Source organism: Mixophyes fleayi, chromosome 4 (assembly GCF_038048845.1).
Source record: "Mixophyes fleayi isolate aMixFle1 chromosome 4, aMixFle1.hap1, whole genome shotgun sequence".
Taxonomy (NCBI): domain Eukaryota; kingdom Metazoa; phylum Chordata; class Amphibia; order Anura; family Limnodynastidae; genus Mixophyes; species Mixophyes fleayi.
Window position 1 is genome coordinate 332,819,569 of NC_134405.1, and position 16,360 is coordinate 332,835,928.

General features: G+C 44.6%; 8 protein-coding genes across 8 annotated transcripts; 5 read left to right on the top strand and 3 right to left on the bottom strand.

Annotated features, from left to right (window-relative positions):
* The first annotated feature begins 1,433 nt into the window (after positions 1-1,433).
* Positions 1,434-1,745, top strand: LOC142150855 (histone H4). Its single transcript, XM_075206031.1, has one exon. The coding sequence runs from the start codon at positions 1,434-1,436 to the stop codon at positions 1,743-1,745; it is 312 nt and encodes a 103-aa protein (XP_075062132.1).
* Positions 1,746-2,333: 588 nt separating this feature from the next.
* Positions 2,334-5,070, bottom strand: LOC142150258 (histone H3). Its single transcript, XM_075205468.1, has 2 exons — positions 4,964-5,070; positions 2,334-2,865 (listed from the first exon to the last, which is right to left on the bottom strand). The coding sequence occupies exon 2, from the start codon at positions 2,850-2,852 to the stop codon at positions 2,442-2,444; it is 411 nt and encodes a 136-aa protein (XP_075061569.1). The 5' UTR covers positions 2,853-2,865; positions 4,964-5,070; the 3' UTR covers positions 2,334-2,441.
* LOC142150257 (histone H1-like) lies at positions 4,053-5,053 on the top strand. The gene has a single exon (XM_075205467.1). The coding sequence runs from the start codon at positions 4,166-4,168 to the stop codon at positions 4,850-4,852; it is 687 nt and encodes a 228-aa protein (XP_075061568.1). The 5' UTR covers positions 4,053-4,165; the 3' UTR covers positions 4,853-5,053.
* Positions 5,071-5,632: 562 nt separating the features above from the next.
* On the bottom strand, positions 5,633-6,243 carry LOC142150259 (histone H2A type 1-like). The gene has a single exon (XM_075205469.1). The coding sequence runs from the start codon at positions 6,226-6,228 to the stop codon at positions 5,836-5,838; it is 393 nt and encodes a 130-aa protein (XP_075061570.1). The 5' UTR covers positions 6,229-6,243; the 3' UTR covers positions 5,633-5,835.
* A 280-nt stretch (positions 6,244-6,523) lies between these two features.
* LOC142150260 (histone H2B 1.1-like) lies at positions 6,524-7,073 on the top strand. Its single transcript, XM_075205470.1, has one exon. The coding sequence runs from the start codon at positions 6,545-6,547 to the stop codon at positions 6,923-6,925; it is 381 nt and encodes a 126-aa protein (XP_075061571.1). The 5' UTR covers positions 6,524-6,544; the 3' UTR covers positions 6,926-7,073.
* Positions 7,074-8,429: 1,356 nt separating this feature from the next.
* On the top strand, positions 8,430-8,741 carry LOC142150856 (histone H4). Its single transcript, XM_075206032.1, has one exon. The coding sequence runs from the start codon at positions 8,430-8,432 to the stop codon at positions 8,739-8,741; it is 312 nt and encodes a 103-aa protein (XP_075062133.1).
* A 1,273-nt stretch (positions 8,742-10,014) lies between these two features.
* LOC142150261 (histone H2B 1.1-like) lies at positions 10,015-10,452 on the bottom strand. The gene has a single exon (XM_075205471.1). The coding sequence runs from the start codon at positions 10,446-10,448 to the stop codon at positions 10,068-10,070; it is 381 nt and encodes a 126-aa protein (XP_075061572.1). The 5' UTR covers positions 10,449-10,452; the 3' UTR covers positions 10,015-10,067.
* A 294-nt stretch (positions 10,453-10,746) lies between these two features.
* Positions 10,747-11,206, top strand: LOC142150262 (histone H2A type 1-like). Its single transcript, XM_075205473.1, has one exon. It carries the CDS (start codon positions 10,763-10,765, stop codon positions 11,153-11,155), a length of 393 nt encoding a protein of 130 aa, XP_075061574.1. The 5' UTR covers positions 10,747-10,762; the 3' UTR covers positions 11,156-11,206.
* The last annotated feature ends 5,154 nt before the right edge of the window (positions 11,207-16,360 follow it).

The window sequence follows — 16,360 nt, forward strand, 5'->3', positions numbered from 1 at the left end:
CGATATCTGCTACGATGCACCCTTTATAAATATGCGGAGGACACAGAGGGACCTTAATTTCACGGTAAGAGCACTATTGTGCTTTCTTAAATATGCCCCATTGGCTTTGGAAGTGCTGGGACGTCCCCAGCCTGCTCCCCTAAAAACATCCCTTAGGTGCTGCACACACCGGCCACTAGTACTTGTGACATTGAAGGGGCATCACTCAGTGGGACATATCTCCCAACTGTCACCGAATCAGGACAAAAGTCCTTAAACGTGGGACGGCAGGACTGTCCCTCCAGAATCAATTGCTTCCATGGTGTTGGTGGTTATCACGTTGAACAACCCAGCCAGTGTGGTAAACAGCCCGGCTGACATGTTGATCTCATCTGGAGGGACAGATCGCTGCTCGGTATGTTCTTAGTATGTTGATCACTCCCATGTGAAACAGGCTTGTAAAACATGACAGATCCTCTTTAAATTACACCCTTCATGTATGCAGTGAGGCAGCCATGTTGTTTCCTGAACTAATATTCATGAGAATACAAGATATCAAGTGACCAGTAGGTAGTGACCACTGAGGCCTGAAGTACAGAGATTCCTCTTGTTCCTAATTAATTGATGTTGCACTGAAGGCTGCATTGTTCATGTATATTGGTTTACCCCCAACATGTCTGTATCCACTGTGTGCAGGTGGAGACCACTGTAAGATGCAGTTTGACTTGTGATCAAAAACTTGTTTATGTATCTTGAGAGATCTCAAGCTATAAAATTAATTAAAAATAATATATAGTAATATGTGTTTGTTACTTTGCAGCCTGTGTTACAGAATGAATGGACAGTGCTGAGTCAAGGTACCTTCAATATGGGCATGAGAGGCTGCAAGCAGACTAAATATACATCTCAACTATGCCCAGCACCCTGCTCTTGGTGTTGAAAAATAATTAAGAGAAGGAATTTGATAAAGCCAGAGAAGTACACAGATGCCAGCGAACATATTTTGCTCAGCTTACTTTGTAGAGGATTAGTCTTTGGGTTTTTACTACAAATACTACATTGTGAACTATCATAATGATTATCTTGTAGCTTAAACCACTAGAATGTTTTACATTTACATAATATGCAGTCAAACAACCAAAAACCGCGCACACAGCCATGTACAATCGATCAACTAAAGGAGACATTAAATTGCTTTACTTCGTAAGCTATACACTGCAAACAATAGGAGCGACTGAGCGGGAATTTTAAATTCGCAAACGGTTGAGCGCTCAGCGAATCAGTGATAAGGGGGGAACCGAAGCCCGCGTCACACAACGTACAAAGAACCGCTGCCTACTGGACACGCCCCCTTCCTCTTATGTCCCCTATCAGGTCCGACCCAGCTGCATAAAAGAAGCTTGTTGCGCAGCTAAACTGTATCAGTTGGAACATTTTTGACTGAAAGTTACATCATGTCTGGACGCGGTAAAGGAGGCAAGGGGCTCGGGAAAGGCGGTGCTAAGAGGCACAGGAAGGTTCTCCGTGATAACATCCAGGGCATCACTAAACCAGCTATCCGTCGTTTAGCTCGTAGGGGAGGTGTGAAGCGCATCTCTGGGCTCATCTACGAGGAAACCCGCGGTGTCTTGAAGGTCTTCCTGGAGAATGTGATCCGTGATGCCGTCACTTACACAGAGCACGCAAAGAGAAAGACTGTCACAGCCATGGATGTCGTGTATGCCCTGAAACGTCAGGGTCGCACTCTGTACGGATTCGGAGGCTAATTTCTTTGTCTATCCCATTACAAACCACAAAGGCCCTTCTAAGGGCCGCCCACTATGTCTGTAAAGAGCTGTACGACTAATGTCCAGGACCGTGAGAGGTTTAGCTCCCTAATATCACGTTACACACACACCTATGATTACTTGTTTCTGCACAATACTGTGATTATCGACGCCATCGTTCAGTCTGTAATTTATATTAGCTATAATGGGGCCACATCGATTTCATCCCGTGTATAAATTGAGCGGTCTAATCTGTTTACAGCATGCGTCTACTAATTTATACCCCCACATGCTGCTTGCCATATTTGGGTGGATGTGCAAGTGAATCACTACCCCGGAACCCGCTTGCTCTTTGGAGCCACCCACCTTTTCCCGAGATATTGTGTAAAAGGCTGTTGGCTTTGGGAGGGGAATGTTGACGGATTCCCGTGAATTGCACAGTATTACCAGAGGGAACAAAGGAAACGAGTCAGACGTGGACAACAACGGCCCAGTGTTAATTATCTAATCGCGCTGATCATATAGAATATGTGTAATTAGAATCCACATCGGCAAACAAAATGCAGAGATTTTACACATAGATAATAACTTCTGATTAAAATGTTACTACACAGAATAATGCTGCAGCTCGTTTAGAGAAAGATTTGGTGGCTCTGAAAAGAGCCTTTGTGCTGTGTGTAAGTCAGTGCCGAGTCCTTATGCCCTCTCCCCTCGGATCCTGCGGGCCAGCTGGATGTCTTTGGGCATGATGGTCACCCTCTTAGCGTGGATGGCGCACAGGTTGGTGTCCTCGAAGAGCCCCACCAGATAAGCCTCGCTGGCCTCTTGCAGAGCCATGACAGCCGAGCTCTGGAAGCGCAGGTCGGTCTTGAAGTCCTGGGCGATCTCCCGCACCAAGCGCTGGAAGGGCAGCTTGCGGATCAACAGCTCAGTGGACTTCTGGTAGCGGCGGATCTCCCTCAGAGCGACGGTGCCTGGCCGGTAACGGTGAGGTTTCTTCACACCACCGGTAGCTGGGGCGCTCTTCCGGGCGGCTTTAGTTGCCAGCTGCTTGCGGGGAGCTTTCCCACCGGTGGACTTACGAGCGGTCTGCTTGGTCCTGGCCATAGTTCTACTGATTCTATAAAGAATATAAGATGCAGATTCTTAACAATCCTATTTATACAGTGTGCTGCAATGCAATTGGATGAGTTAAGAACGCCCTTCAAATTGATTGGCTTAAAAACTGCGTCTTAACTTTCAAAATGCCCGCCTAAATTCTTTGCTTATTACTTGACTCGTAATTTTTAATATTATATATTATTATAACTTAAGAAGGCCTGGCAAGCTCTCGAATTAAATGATGTGTAATAATAAAAAATTAAGTGTTTCCAGTCACGATAATTACAATGTATGTAAAAAAGCTATCCACATTGACCACACGGGGGTGCCATTGCATCACATTCAGCGAAGACGAGAGGGATAATAACTAGGGATAGTAAAAGGATTCGAACCACGTCAAGGAATATAATCACTTTTGTAGATCTATATTTATGCCTTGTTGATAATGACAAACACGGGTTTTAAATTATCGATCTGAAATCACTGTGCAATTATTTGTATTTGTGATCCAATGTTTTCCTGCTCTTCTTGGAGTCTCCACGGCCGAGGCCTCTGCTGGAGGCTTTGATTGTTTCAGACATTTTTCCCGCACAAAACCAAACCACTGGTGACCTGGGGTCACTATATATCCGAATACGTAGGTGGCTATAATAGCCCTGGACAATGCCTTTTCATTACATCAGGTGGTTTGCTTAGCAAAAATTCGATTAATGTCCCCTTCCTCCCAATGCCAACTGAAGGGGATGAAGGGAAGCTGGACAAGTTACCAGCAGTTCCCGCAGACCGCAAGGGGTTGTTGAGATGACCTGAACACAACAAGCTGTGTTTGTCTGTGAACATCTGCAGTCGTTTCTACCTGTGGCAGCTGACTATCTCAAGCTCTAGGCTGCTGGTAATCATCTATTGAGAGTTATCTGGTAGGACCCTGCCATTAATGTATGGATAAGAGAGATGAGACCCGTTGTAGATGGTAAAGAGGTCGGATATGTTTTTAGTACCTTTGATAAGCTTACTCAGCAGCAAATGTCAGCACATGATTTACAGCTGACAAGCTGGAGAACGAGCAGACACTATCATATGTCCTATAAAGGTCTCATTACTTCCCTCAAAAGAAACACAAAAGAGATCGCAGACATCCTGGAACTGCAGAGAAGGAATAGTGGGCGTGGCTTCGCTATCCACCAATAAACACAGCGGCTGGTTCTTTATCTCAGCCAATGGCCGCATATCCCTGAGCTGTATATAAATTCTTGGTTGAACAAGTCCTACAACTAAACGTGTCAGTTTGAGCATAGAGTCATAGTCATTTGTATTGGAGGATGTCTGAGCCAGTCCCAGCCGCAGCGCCTGCTCCTCCAGCAGAGGCCCCCGCCAAGAGTAAGCGGCCCAAGAAAGCAGCTTCAGCAGGATCCATGAAGAGCAGCAAAGCGTCCGGTCCCAGCGTGTCTGAGCAGATTGTAAAGGTGGCAGCTGCATCCAAGGAGCGTAATGGGATTTCCCTGGCCGCTGTGAAGAAAGCTCTGGCTGCCGGAGGATACGATGTGGAGAAGAACAACAGCCGCCTGAAGTTGGCGATCAAGAGCTTGGTGACCAAAGAAACCCTCATCCAGGTGAAAGGCAGCGGTGCCTCCGGCTCCTTTAAGCTGAACAAGAAACAGTTGGACAGCAAGGACAAGGCGGTGAAGAAGGCAGCAGTGGCCAAAGCCAAGAAAGTATCCAAGTCCCCCAAGAAGGCTCCGAGCGCATCCAAGAGCCCTAAAAAGGCGAAAAAACCGGCAGTTGCCAAGAAGGCTGCAAAAAGCCCAAAGAAGCCAAAAGTCGCTGTGAAATCCAAGAAGGTGGCCAAGAGCCCGACCAAGAAGGCAGCGAAGCCTAAAGTGACCAAGAGCCCGGCCAAGAAGGCGGCTAAGCCTAAAGTGGCCAAGAAGGCAGCGAAGCCTAAAGTGACCAAGAGCCCGGCTAAGAAAGCAGCGAAGCCCAAGAAGACAGCTCCTAAGAAGAAGTAAAACTGCAGATCCGCACTCCGGTGCCCCGTTACACAAAGGCTCTTTTGAGAGCCACCCACTCGGTCTTGACTGAGCTATAATGTACCCCCCCATCCATCCTCTATCTTTTACCCTGTGGTGGTGACTGCTTCTGGCTCAACAAAGCAGATGTGAACCCCTTATGGTCCCCGGTAACAAATACCTCCAGACATCTGACTAGTTTACACACACATTGATAGTTACATACACATAACGTCAGTGCACCGTGACAATGGTTATTTTCTATAAGCAATTATGTCGCTCTTCTACACCCCGTGTGTAGCTTCATAAACCGTTTACTGCCCCTGAACAAAATGAGCAAAGGACGGAAACTCCTTATGTTTATATTACGGTATTATTTTCTTACTAGGTCATACGCTATACAACTGCTACCTATTGGACGGTTATGTCAGATTATTTAAATCCAGTGATTATCATCAAGTATTTGTTATCGACACCATAGGAAGCTTGTATTGGTCTCCGATTCACTGTGCTGACAAGTGTCATACACCGTAGTAACGTATCTCTTATATACTATTACTGTGTGTAAATCAATACTACCACCGTGTGATCAGTAGTGACGTCTGCCGTTTATCAGATACATTGTAATTTTTAAGATTGTTTACAATAAATGGTTTTCTAGTCTTTCAACTTTAATTCGGGAGCCTGTCAGGTCTTACGTAGGTAAAATTCTAATAGTAATATTATCGCTTCAGATTTAAGTGGTAAGCAAAATATAAAGCAGGCGTTCTGAAGGACGCAAGGAATATTAAATGAAAGTTTGAAGGACTGAACAGCAGAATCTGAGGAGAAAAGGCTGTTTCTCGTCTAGCTCAATAGTAAAACTGTCAGTGAGCTTCCGACTATCCAGATAAAGCAATAAGTAATGTATAAAGCTCTCGCAAGAAAATGTGGGTGGCCCTGAAAAGAGCCTTTGTGTTGTGGGGGTGTCAGTGGGGAGTAAATCACTTGCTCTTAGCTGCCTTGTGGCTCTCGGTCTTCTTGGGCAGCAGCACGGCCTGGATGTTGGGCAGGACGCCTCCCTGGGCGATCGTCACCCCACCGAGCAGCTTGTTTAGCTCTTCATCGTTGCGCACAGCCAGCTGCAGGTGGCGGGGGATGATACGGGTCTTCTTGTTATCACGGGCGGCATTTCCTGCCAACTCCAGAATCTCAGCCGTTAGGTACTCGAGCACGGCGGCCAGATAGACAGGAGCTCCGGCTCCCACACGCTCGGCATAATTACCCTTTCTCAAAAGACGGTGAACACGTCCAACTGGAAACTGAAGCCCAGCCCGAGATGAGCGAGTCTTGGCCTTAGCCCGGGTCTTTCCGCCTTGTTTGCCTCTACCAGACATTTTCAGTTGCGTATTTCGTAATAAACTACTGTGATTAAACTCCTCCCTCATCCTTTTATTTATACCTTTCAGTGACAAACTCCTGCATCTCTGATTGGTCTGTTTTCGGACTAGCCAATGCAGCTGATGTTCAGGTATCCACCAATCCGTATAAGATAGAGGTGGGTATGATATTGAAACACATCACATGACATGACTAGCCAATAGCATATAGAGCTGGATATAAGTCTTATTTACATGGCCTGCCTATAAATAGGGCGATTGTGGGAGGTGCAAGTAATAGTCGCTGACTCACTGACCAGTATTTGTTTTAAGAATGCCTGATCCAGCAAAGTCTGCTCCTGCGGCCAAAAAGGGCTCCAAGAAAGCCGTGACCAAGACCCAGAAGAAAGATGGGAAGAAGCGTAGAAAGACCAGGAAGGAGAGTTATGCTATCTACGTGTACAAGGTGCTGAAGCAGGTCCACCCTGATACCGGCATCTCCTCCAAGGCCATGGGTATCATGAACTCCTTTGTTAATGACATTTTTGAGCGCATCGCAGGAGAAGCCTCCCGCCTGGCTCACTACAACAAGCGCTCCACCATCACCTCCCGGGAGATCCAGACCGCTGTGCGTCTACTGCTGCCCGGTGAGCTGGCCAAGCACGCCGTGTCTGAGGGCACTAAGGCCGTCACCAAGTACACCAGCGCCAAGTAATCTGCAAATTCCTCCTTTCCGAGTTGCCACAAAGGCTCTTTTAAGAGCCACCCAAATCTTCTTAATCGAGGCTATGACACTTGTTGGATCCCGCTGCTCTTTGTGTTCCTTGCAAACACAAGCCCACGTGCAGCTCTTACTGTCCGGGTACCCGTCTATAAACATAACGTGTTCGCTTTCAGCAAACATGAATGAAATGCCTTTTAGATCTCGTATGTCAGTAAATCATTCTGTCCTTACCTTCTGTTACCAAACTGCACCTGGCTGCTCTCTAACTGCCCCGTGCTCCCTGCTGCATCTAGGCGGCTAGAAGGAACTCTGACCCGACTAGTGTCAGCTGCCTGACCGGTATTTAGCGCCTCTAGAGCAGGCTGTGCTGTCCGGGCTTCTCATTAGAAATCTGTTGACCACTGGCTATAGTTCTTCTGCAGACCAGGTACCGGTGCCAACACAACATATTTAATTCTGTCGGCTCTCATAAAGCATACAATATACATTAGTAACAATACATTGTGGCACATACACTGGCGAAACTAAGGGAGGAATAACCTTTATTAAAACACAGTGGTGGTCACCTCCCAGTCATCTGCGGACTAAATGGGCAATCCCGGATAGCCAGCAAGCACAGAAAGGTCTCAACCTGGACACATTTAAGAATTCTAAATGCGTGAAATTAGACATTACAAACAAGGTACTTTCAATATGGGGTACAGGGATTGCTGCACAGTCAGTACTGCCCAGCATCCTGCTCTCGCCACATGAGAGCGTTACTTCACCAGAGCTTGCGGTGTTTTGAAAATAACCATTGAAGTCCAGTTGTTTTTTTTTTATATCTTTATATCATTACAGATGTTGCTGTCATTTGACATACACTAGGCTGGTTCTACGCTTTAAAAAGTCAATTTCAGGCAGAAATCCTCATTCTAATGCATTATTCAAATAAGTCATATTATATTTAGTGTTTTTATTTGTGGCTGCAGTTAAAAATGTACAGAGCCTGTCACTAGTAAATTCAAAGGTATTTAAAGGAATACAAGATTAGATCCAACTGAAACACGACAGATAACTACACTGCTACCACCTTATATTACAAATATATTATTACTTTCATCATCAATATATGTTAACAACCGACCAGTGTTATAGATTGCAGATTAAAACTCTAAAATGTGTAATTTCTACATAATAAAATGCCGTCACACAACTTGAAAAAAACAGACAGATAACCATTCAGCTAAAATGAGAAACTAAATTAAATAAGATCATAAGCTAAACACTACAATGACTATAAGCGACGCGGCGGGAATTTTAAAATCTTTAACGGCTGCTCGTTCAGCCAATCGGCAAGGGGAACGAAAGCCACATGTAGCAATAATTATCAAATGACACGCCCATTTCTTCCTCTATACTTTGTGTCCTTTCAGGTCCGACTTAACTGTATTAAAGAAGTTTGCTGTACAACCAATTCACATCAGTTGATTAGGCAACGCCAGCAGTGCAAATCATGTCTGGACGCGGTAAAGGAGGCAAGGGGCTCGGGAAAGGCGGTGCTAAGAGGCACAGGAAGGTGCTCCGTGATAACATCCAGGGCATCACTAAACCAGCTATCCGTCGTTTAGCTCGTAGGGGAGGTGTGAAGCGCATCTCTGGGCTCATCTACGAGGAGACCCGCGGTGTCCTGAAGGTCTTCCTGGAGAATGTGATCCGTGATGCCGTCACTTACACAGAGCACGCAAAGAGAAAGACTGTCACAGCCATGGATGTCGTGTATGCCCTGAAACGTCAGGGTCGCACTCTGTACGGGTTTGGAGGTTAATTTCTCTGTATCCCATTACACACAAAGGCTCTTTTAAGAGCCACCCACTCAGTCTTCAAAGAGCTGTAAGTTTACTATTATGCCCATGATTACTGGAGGAATAGGTCTGTAGCATTTTAAGATACTACAGCATATCACCCCACGGCTTTGTTACACGTAGATCCAATACATGAGTGAATAGTGACACCATCACTCGCAGCCTGTTCTGAGTGCGGGAGTTACACCGCAGACATCCGTCTCAACCATTGTATAAAGTAGGCGAAGACCACTAATCTATGCTTTTACAACGTGTAGTCAAATGAGCGTAAATCCCAGCTGTGGAACGGGTTTACATGTTGGGGGACGAGTACAGGGAAACGTAACCAGGAGACTTTCAAAAAATACAAAGCAACATAATAAACGGGGTAATAATACAAAGGGTGTCATAGCATCGATTGAGAAAGACATTATATTCTTCCTGCCCCATACAAGCCAAAATGAAAAAAATATTGATTACCACCTCGTATCTAGAAGCAGTGGTTCTTTCAGGGTGGGTTTCCCACAGGAATTGAGAAATACGTATCCTGGGGAAATTATAAAGACTCTACAGGGAAAATCTTGTGGTAAGACCCTAGCATACCATCCCCCTATCCACGAACTAATTGGTAATGTGATTGGTGTTGCAATGGTGCGTTAAACATTTTCTCTGCACATATGTCAGCACGGAGGGAGGAGACCCTGCAACAGCTCCTCTTTACATTTAACGAGGTATCTCAGGAGTCCACCAAGTTTTCTCTATTCAAGAGTCTATATGGGCGGCGAGTGATGCATCCATTAGATACGAGAAAGCTGGGAAAGCCCCTTTTTCAATCGCTTAGGTCTCCACTATGTACGGTTTCGGAGGCCAATTTCTTTGCCATGTTGAAAAACAAAAAGGCTCTTTTGAGAGCCACCCACTCAATCTTCAAAGAGTTGTAGTATGTCCATGTCCTAGAGCACAAACATACCCCCATATACCACTTATTTCATCTAGATTCTACGCATGGCAGTTTTAGAACATCTATTACTCAAGACCTGTTATTCACGTTATTAAAAGACCTTGGGCTGCACAGCGTTACAAATATCGGCCCTTACATGATCTGAAGGGAAATGCTAGGCAGTGATTAAAGCGTAAGGAACAATATGTGGGGTATTGCAAGAACGAGTAGCTTGAAATGTGATGGTTTCGCGGAGATACAAAACACCACAAAGAACATGCGGGATCTAGCAAATGTCATAGCCTCGATTGAGAAGATTTGGGTGGCTCTTAAAAGAGCCTTTGTGTTATCTTAGAACAGAGATTGCAGATTACTTGGCGCTGGTGTACTTGGTGACGGCCTTGGTGCCCTCAGACACGGCGTGCTTTGCCAGCTCACCGGGCAGCAGTAGACGCACAGCGGTCTGGATCTCCCGGGAGGTGATGGTGGAGCGCTTGTTGTAGTGAGCCAGGCGGGAGGCTTCGCCTGCGATGCGCTCAAAAATGTCATTAACAAAGGAGTTCATGATACCCATGGCCTTGGAGGAGATGCCGGTATCAGGGTGGACCTGCTTCAGCACCTTGTACACGTAGATAGCATAACTCTCCTTCCTGGTCTTTCTACGCTTCTTCCCATCTTTCTTCTGGGTCTTGGTCACGGCTTTCTTGGAGCCCTTTTTGGCCGCAGGTGCAGACTTGGCTGGTTCAGGCATTGCAATAACAAGATCTCGACAGAGTGTAAAGAAACTATTACTAGCACCGCCCACAATCGCTGTATTTATAGGCAGTCTATGTAAATTAACCTTATCTTCAGCTCTAGGCGCTATTGGTTAGTTCTGTCACGGGATCTTTAGAAAAGCTATACCCCTTCTCCCTGTGCTGATTGGTGAGTGCCCGAACATTTTTGTCACTGGCCAGTCTGAAAACGGACCAATCACAGATGCAGTCGTTTGTTTTTCGAACATATAAATAAAGGAATGAAGGCGGAGTTTGCTACTCGTGTGTATTGAATTAACCTGAGCATAACATGTCTGGTAGAGGCAAACAAGGCGGTAAGACCCGGGCTAAGGCCAAGACTCGCTCATCTCGGGCCGGTCTTCAGTTTCCTGTTGGCCGTGTTCACCGTCTTTTGAGGAAGGGGAACTATGCTCATCGTGTGGGAGCCGGAGCTCCTGTCTATCTGGCCGCCGTGCTCGAGTACCTGACGGCTGAGATTCTGGAGTTGGCTGGAAATGCCGCCCGTGATAACAAGAAGACCCGCATCATCCCCCGCCACCTGCAGCTGGCTGTGCGCAACGATGAAGAGCTAAACAAGCTGCTCGGTGGGGTGACGATCGCCCAGGGAGGCGTCCTGCCCAACATCCAGGCCGTGCTGCTGCCCAAGAAGACCGAGAGCCACAAGGCAGCTAAGAGCAAGTGATTTACTCCCCACTGACACCCCCACAACACAAAGGCTCTTTTCAGAGCCACCCACGTTTTCTTACTAGAGCTCTATACACATTACTATTCGTTTTATCTGGGTAATCAAAGGTTCCCTGGTAGTTCTACTTTTGAGCCAGATACGGTTTCCCACAATTTAGCTGTCCCGTTTCATACACATTTTCAGCTCTAAATTATGCACGTAGCCTTTATTCTCATTGGAACTGCTCCATGGATCCTTTCAACCACATATATCAGCGGCTTCGTGTAGTAGAAAGCAGTGAGATGGGGTCTCACTTGCTGTAGAGAGAGGATTAGGTGGCTCCGAGAAGAGCCTTTGTGCTGTGTATAAAGGAGTGACGAGAAGCTGCTCTTTCCCCTTAGATTTCGAGGGCCAGCCATTCAAAATTGATTGATTTAAACACATTTCATTGGCTCTTTCAAATGCGTGTAATTTTTGCTTACTAGATAAATCTGAATTAATCCGATTACAGGCAGGCTCTCGAATTAAAATTGGTTACAGTATAAAGTATTATACATGCTACCAGACCTAAAAATGACGATGTATCTGAAAAGGAAAAACACAGGCAGCTATCAATACTGACCACACGGTGATGCTATTGTTCCACATAACTTTTATAGATAAGAGAGAGATGCTAGATTGACACTTGAAAGTACAGGGAATCGGAGAACAACAGGCAATACAAGCTTCCTATAGCTTGATGACTCATACTTATTTATAATGATAATCACTAGATTTTAATAATAAATCTTACATGACTGCAATTTCTGACCTTCAGATAAAGTATTGCAACAACATCTGCACTCGCACAATCATATATTGTAGCAAAGCACTTTGTATCGGTAGATTTTGTTTTATAAACTTCCTAAAACTCACCAACAATAATTTAACAATGTCGTGCAAATTTGGAAGTGTGTTCACACTCACCACCGTCCTTCGAAAATGTGCTGATAGTTCCACCAACTGTGATGCCTTTTGTGTTTGTGCATATTTAAACATATGATGTTGTGTAAAAGTACAACATAAGCACACTTAGATACAATGATCACTTCATAGAGAATCAGTAATAAACGTTCTATATGTGCTCTATTTGTTCCACTATCCAAGTGTATATAACATGAACTGTAAACCCATGTACAAATATATAATCTCAATAAGGTCTCTTACTGGTGTGCTAGGTGTCCTCACACACACACACATATAGTCAAAGTCGTATAATTGGATGAACGAAAATATTGGTTTAATATTGGTTTGCCGTGCAATTGCGAAGAGTACGCCACGTAACACGTGGCGTGATGCGATCGCACTGTAACATACGCACGCACACACTCGCATTACAACATTTAGTTATTTATACCAAATTTCAGCCCTTTTTTGTTTTTTTTTCCCCACACACACTAAGAATTTAGTAGGTCAGTGTATAACTCTGCCCAGCAGGTGGCGCCGCAACTTTTTTTTTTTTTTACACACAGACGCCACTAAGCATTTATATATATATATATATATATATATATATATATATATATATATATATATATATATATATATATATATATATATTATATGTACACTTCAGTGATACTCAAGGTTCAGGTTGTGGGAAAGGTGGCATGTCTGGTATCATACTGAAACCCTATTCATCAGCAGCTGTCCGGTGCAGTCGGCGAAGAGATCACACATTGCATACTTTAGTTATTGATATTAGGGAATACACCTTTGTATGATGCTGGCTATGAAAGGAGCAGACCCCCCTGGATAGACGACCCCCACCTTTGGATTCATTAGATTGAATCAGCCTATGATCTGTTTACCCTGGACCCACACAACGTCTGGACCTATAGAAACAATCTACGTCATCTCTATTGTTCAAGTGTAACACTGTACTGTATATAATCATAGCTGCACACCCTTTGGCTCTCAGTCAACTCTGACACAGTATTCTAACAGATATACTGTCCACCAGGTCCCGTGGGTGCGCAGCGAGCGCATGCGATAGCATTGGTATGTACTTATCTTTTGGTATTGGCTGTGCTGTACTGTACTTTATCATAATATAATCATGTATTGAATTGTTGACTATTTACATCTAATAAAATAAACCACCTTGTGCTTTGGAAACACATACAATTGATTGGGCAATGCTTATTTTAAAACAATAGAATTACTTTAATAATTGGGGGCTCGTGAGTTTAGGAGTTACGTTATCGGCAGGTATGCAACGCTTACGGTATTCGGTTCCTCAACAAAGGGTGGATTGACAGACGCGTCACATAACAGGAAAGAACACAATGTGTTTAAGACCTGTGGTTCACTTTGTATTGCGAAACCGAATGTCTGTTGTTGCATAGACTGAAGGAACGCTAATTTGAATCTAGGGACAAGAAAGAAAAATGTTTATTTTTATTGTCGTTTTGCGTTTTAAAGGGTACTGCATTGCCTAGTGTATGTGTGCTTCCTGTTTAGCGTGTATGAACTTCCGGTATTGTTGCCACGTGTGTAAACAGTCATGATCATAGTCTGTTAGCTATGCATAGTGTAATCACTTGGTAAAATCTCTGAAAAGATAGTGCCATTGTTTGGGAAATTTATTTTCTGTACAGAAAACAAAGGTTATGTGTGTGTATGTGAATGAATACATAAAGGCAAAAATATACTGGTAACTATAGGCAACTATAGGTTTTTACACGCAGGGCCACCGAGAGGGGGGGGGGAGCGGGTACAGTTTACCCGGGCCCGGCCATGCCAGGGGGCCCGGGCCGGGCCCTCGCTGCTAATAAAATTTATTTAATTTATTTATTTTCTTATTTTATTTTTCTCTCTTGCGGTATTTTTTTTTTTACTTTTTTTTTTTTTTTCGCGGGGGGGGGGGGTCTTGGGTTTCTTGGGAGCTGTAAGAAAAAATAAATAATAATTAAAAAAATACTCACGTGATCGCGCGGCGCCGTGTCCCTCCTCTCCTCCATTCACACTGACTGCCGGGCGTGACGTCATCAAGTCACGCCTGTCAGTCAGTGAGGAGCGCCACAGCCAGCATGAAGAAAGAAGACAGAAGAGGAGACAGAAGAGCAGAAAAGAAAAGAAAGAAGTTGACAAAAGGTAAGTAAAGAAACGGAGAGGCTAGGGGAGGAAAACAGGGAGGGACAGTACTATAAAGAAAGGGGACAGAGAAACAGAGGAGGAAAAAAAGGAGAGAGCCACAGAGTAATAAAAAAAAAGTGGGAGAGAGGAACAGAGGAGGAAAAAAAGGAGAGAGCCACAGGGGAATAAAAAAAAAAATTGGGGAGAGAGGAACAGAGGAGGGAAAAAAAGTGGGAGAGAGGTACAGAGGAGGAAAAAAAAGTGGGAGAGAGGAACAGAGGAGGAAAAAAAAGTGGGAGAGAGGAACAGAGGAGGAAAAAAAGTGGGAGAGAGGAACAGAGGAATAAAAAAAGTGGGAGAGAGGCACAAAGTAAAAAAGAAGGGGGAAAAGCAGCATGGAGGTCGCAGTGTGAGCATAAGGGGGTACAGTGTAGTTGTGATGAAGGGGCACAGTAATGTGTGTGATGGCACAGGGGGCTTGTTGCAATGTAGTGTGTGTGAGGTAGGTGGCGGCTAATTAATGGGCGCTATTTTGTTTGTAGGGTGATGGTGAGGCAATTTAATAGTAGGGACTATTAATTTAAGATGGGGTGGTTTGGGGGCTATTGAATCTTGGGGTGAGTTTAGGGAGAATGAGGTCTATTTATTAAATGTGACTATGAATTATTTAATGGCAGTGATGGTTGCGGGAAATAGGTATTGCTGGGGCTGTTTGCAGGAAGTGAAATAGGTTTATTTATTAAATGTGAATACTATTATTTTAATGTTGGGGCTGGAGGAAGGCCTAATTATTAATCGTGAGTGCTATTGATTTAAGGCCGGGGCTGGCTGTAATTTTCTAAATGTAGCCATTTTTTTTTTCAAAATAGGTCCTTCAACATTCCTGGATCCGGACAAGCCACAACTAAAGAAACCAGCAGCCACAGGTGGAGAAAGTGAGAAGAACAGGTAGGAGAGAGCAGCACAGTGTGTGAAATGTTGTGATTCTAGTAGGGACAATACCAATTTTTGGTGAATGTTGTGCCCAATGTAAGGTGTAGGCCAAGACTGAACTGTTTGTGTACACACTGCATTGTTTGTATACTACACTGTGGTGGTAGATGTCCTGAAAGTCAGGAGTGCTTGAACATATGTGACGCTCCGGCGAATTGAGAGCCTAGTGGTTTTTATGTTAGCCACGCCCCAATGGCACGTTTGCCACGCCCCCAAATGCATGACCACACCTCCCAAAATTTTTGCACCGCCATTTGGCTAGCCACGCCCCTGAATGTATGACCATACACCTAATTTTTTTTGCGCCGCCATGAGGCGGCGCAAAAACATTTGGGGTCTTACTTGAATATGAGGGGGGCCCCATGAATTTGTTGTACCCGGGCCCTGAATTCTTCTTGGCAGCCCTAATTACACGTGTGCCTAATACTAATCACAATGTTCACAGATAACTAGTATCTCTGAGCAGTGCGGTTTGACCGCATGGCAGGGCCTTGATTAAGTATTGGGAGGGCAGTGTGGAACTATTTAAAATTGATAGCGCTTTTGTTCAGGTGTGTCTGACGGGGCATGGTAAAAAAGGTGACCTGACAACAAAGGTTCTGTTCTAGGGCTGAGCAGGATATAAAGAAACCTTTGTGTGAGTGGTGTTCTGTTCTAACAAAAAGCAGGTGATAAAGACACACCACAGAGCATGCATAGCATACTCAAAACGAAAATAGCAGGTTTTCGCGGCATTCCCAAATATTAATCGCAAAGCTTACAGATAGTTAGTATCCGTAAGCGGTGCGGTCGGACCGCATGGTTGATTTAGTGCAGCCGTGATTGCGACTTGGGAGATGTGGGAGGAAATACGCTGCAACCACTGATATTCTTGATTGATATCGGTTGCTAACAGTGGTAAAGTACTCAAACTAGGAAGGGCATTGATATCTTTAAGGGGACATGCCTGTTGAAAACGTCCACGAATAAAAAAAATCTCTAGTAAGCTCTGTTTGAAAGGAGAACAGGTAAAAGTATTTTTTGTGTAGCGTTGAGAAATAGGTTGTTTTCATAATGGATGCGAAGCAAACGCTAGAGATAGTTCATGTTGTGCTGCCTAATGAATGGCCGGTT

What these genes read in the sequence shown, in the direction of transcription:
- LOC142150855 (XM_075206031.1), top strand. Translation starts at nt 1,434, where the DNA reads ATGTCTGGACGCGGTAAAGGAGGCAAGGGGCTCGGGAAAGGCGGTGCT.
- LOC142150258 (XM_075205468.1), bottom strand. Translation starts at nt 2,852, where the DNA reads ATGGCCAGGACCAAGCAGACCGCTCGTAAGTCCACCGGTGGGAAAGCT.
- LOC142150257 (XM_075205467.1), top strand. Translation starts at nt 4,166, where the DNA reads ATGTCTGAGCCAGTCCCAGCCGCAGCGCCTGCTCCTCCAGCAGAGGCC.
- LOC142150259 (XM_075205469.1), bottom strand. Translation starts at nt 6,228, where the DNA reads ATGTCTGGTAGAGGCAAACAAGGCGGAAAGACCCGGGCTAAGGCCAAG.
- LOC142150260 (XM_075205470.1), top strand. Translation starts at nt 6,545, where the DNA reads ATGCCTGATCCAGCAAAGTCTGCTCCTGCGGCCAAAAAGGGCTCCAAG.
- LOC142150856 (XM_075206032.1), top strand. Translation starts at nt 8,430, where the DNA reads ATGTCTGGACGCGGTAAAGGAGGCAAGGGGCTCGGGAAAGGCGGTGCT.
- LOC142150261 (XM_075205471.1), bottom strand. Translation starts at nt 10,448, where the DNA reads ATGCCTGAACCAGCCAAGTCTGCACCTGCGGCCAAAAAGGGCTCCAAG.
- LOC142150262 (XM_075205473.1), top strand. Translation starts at nt 10,763, where the DNA reads ATGTCTGGTAGAGGCAAACAAGGCGGTAAGACCCGGGCTAAGGCCAAG.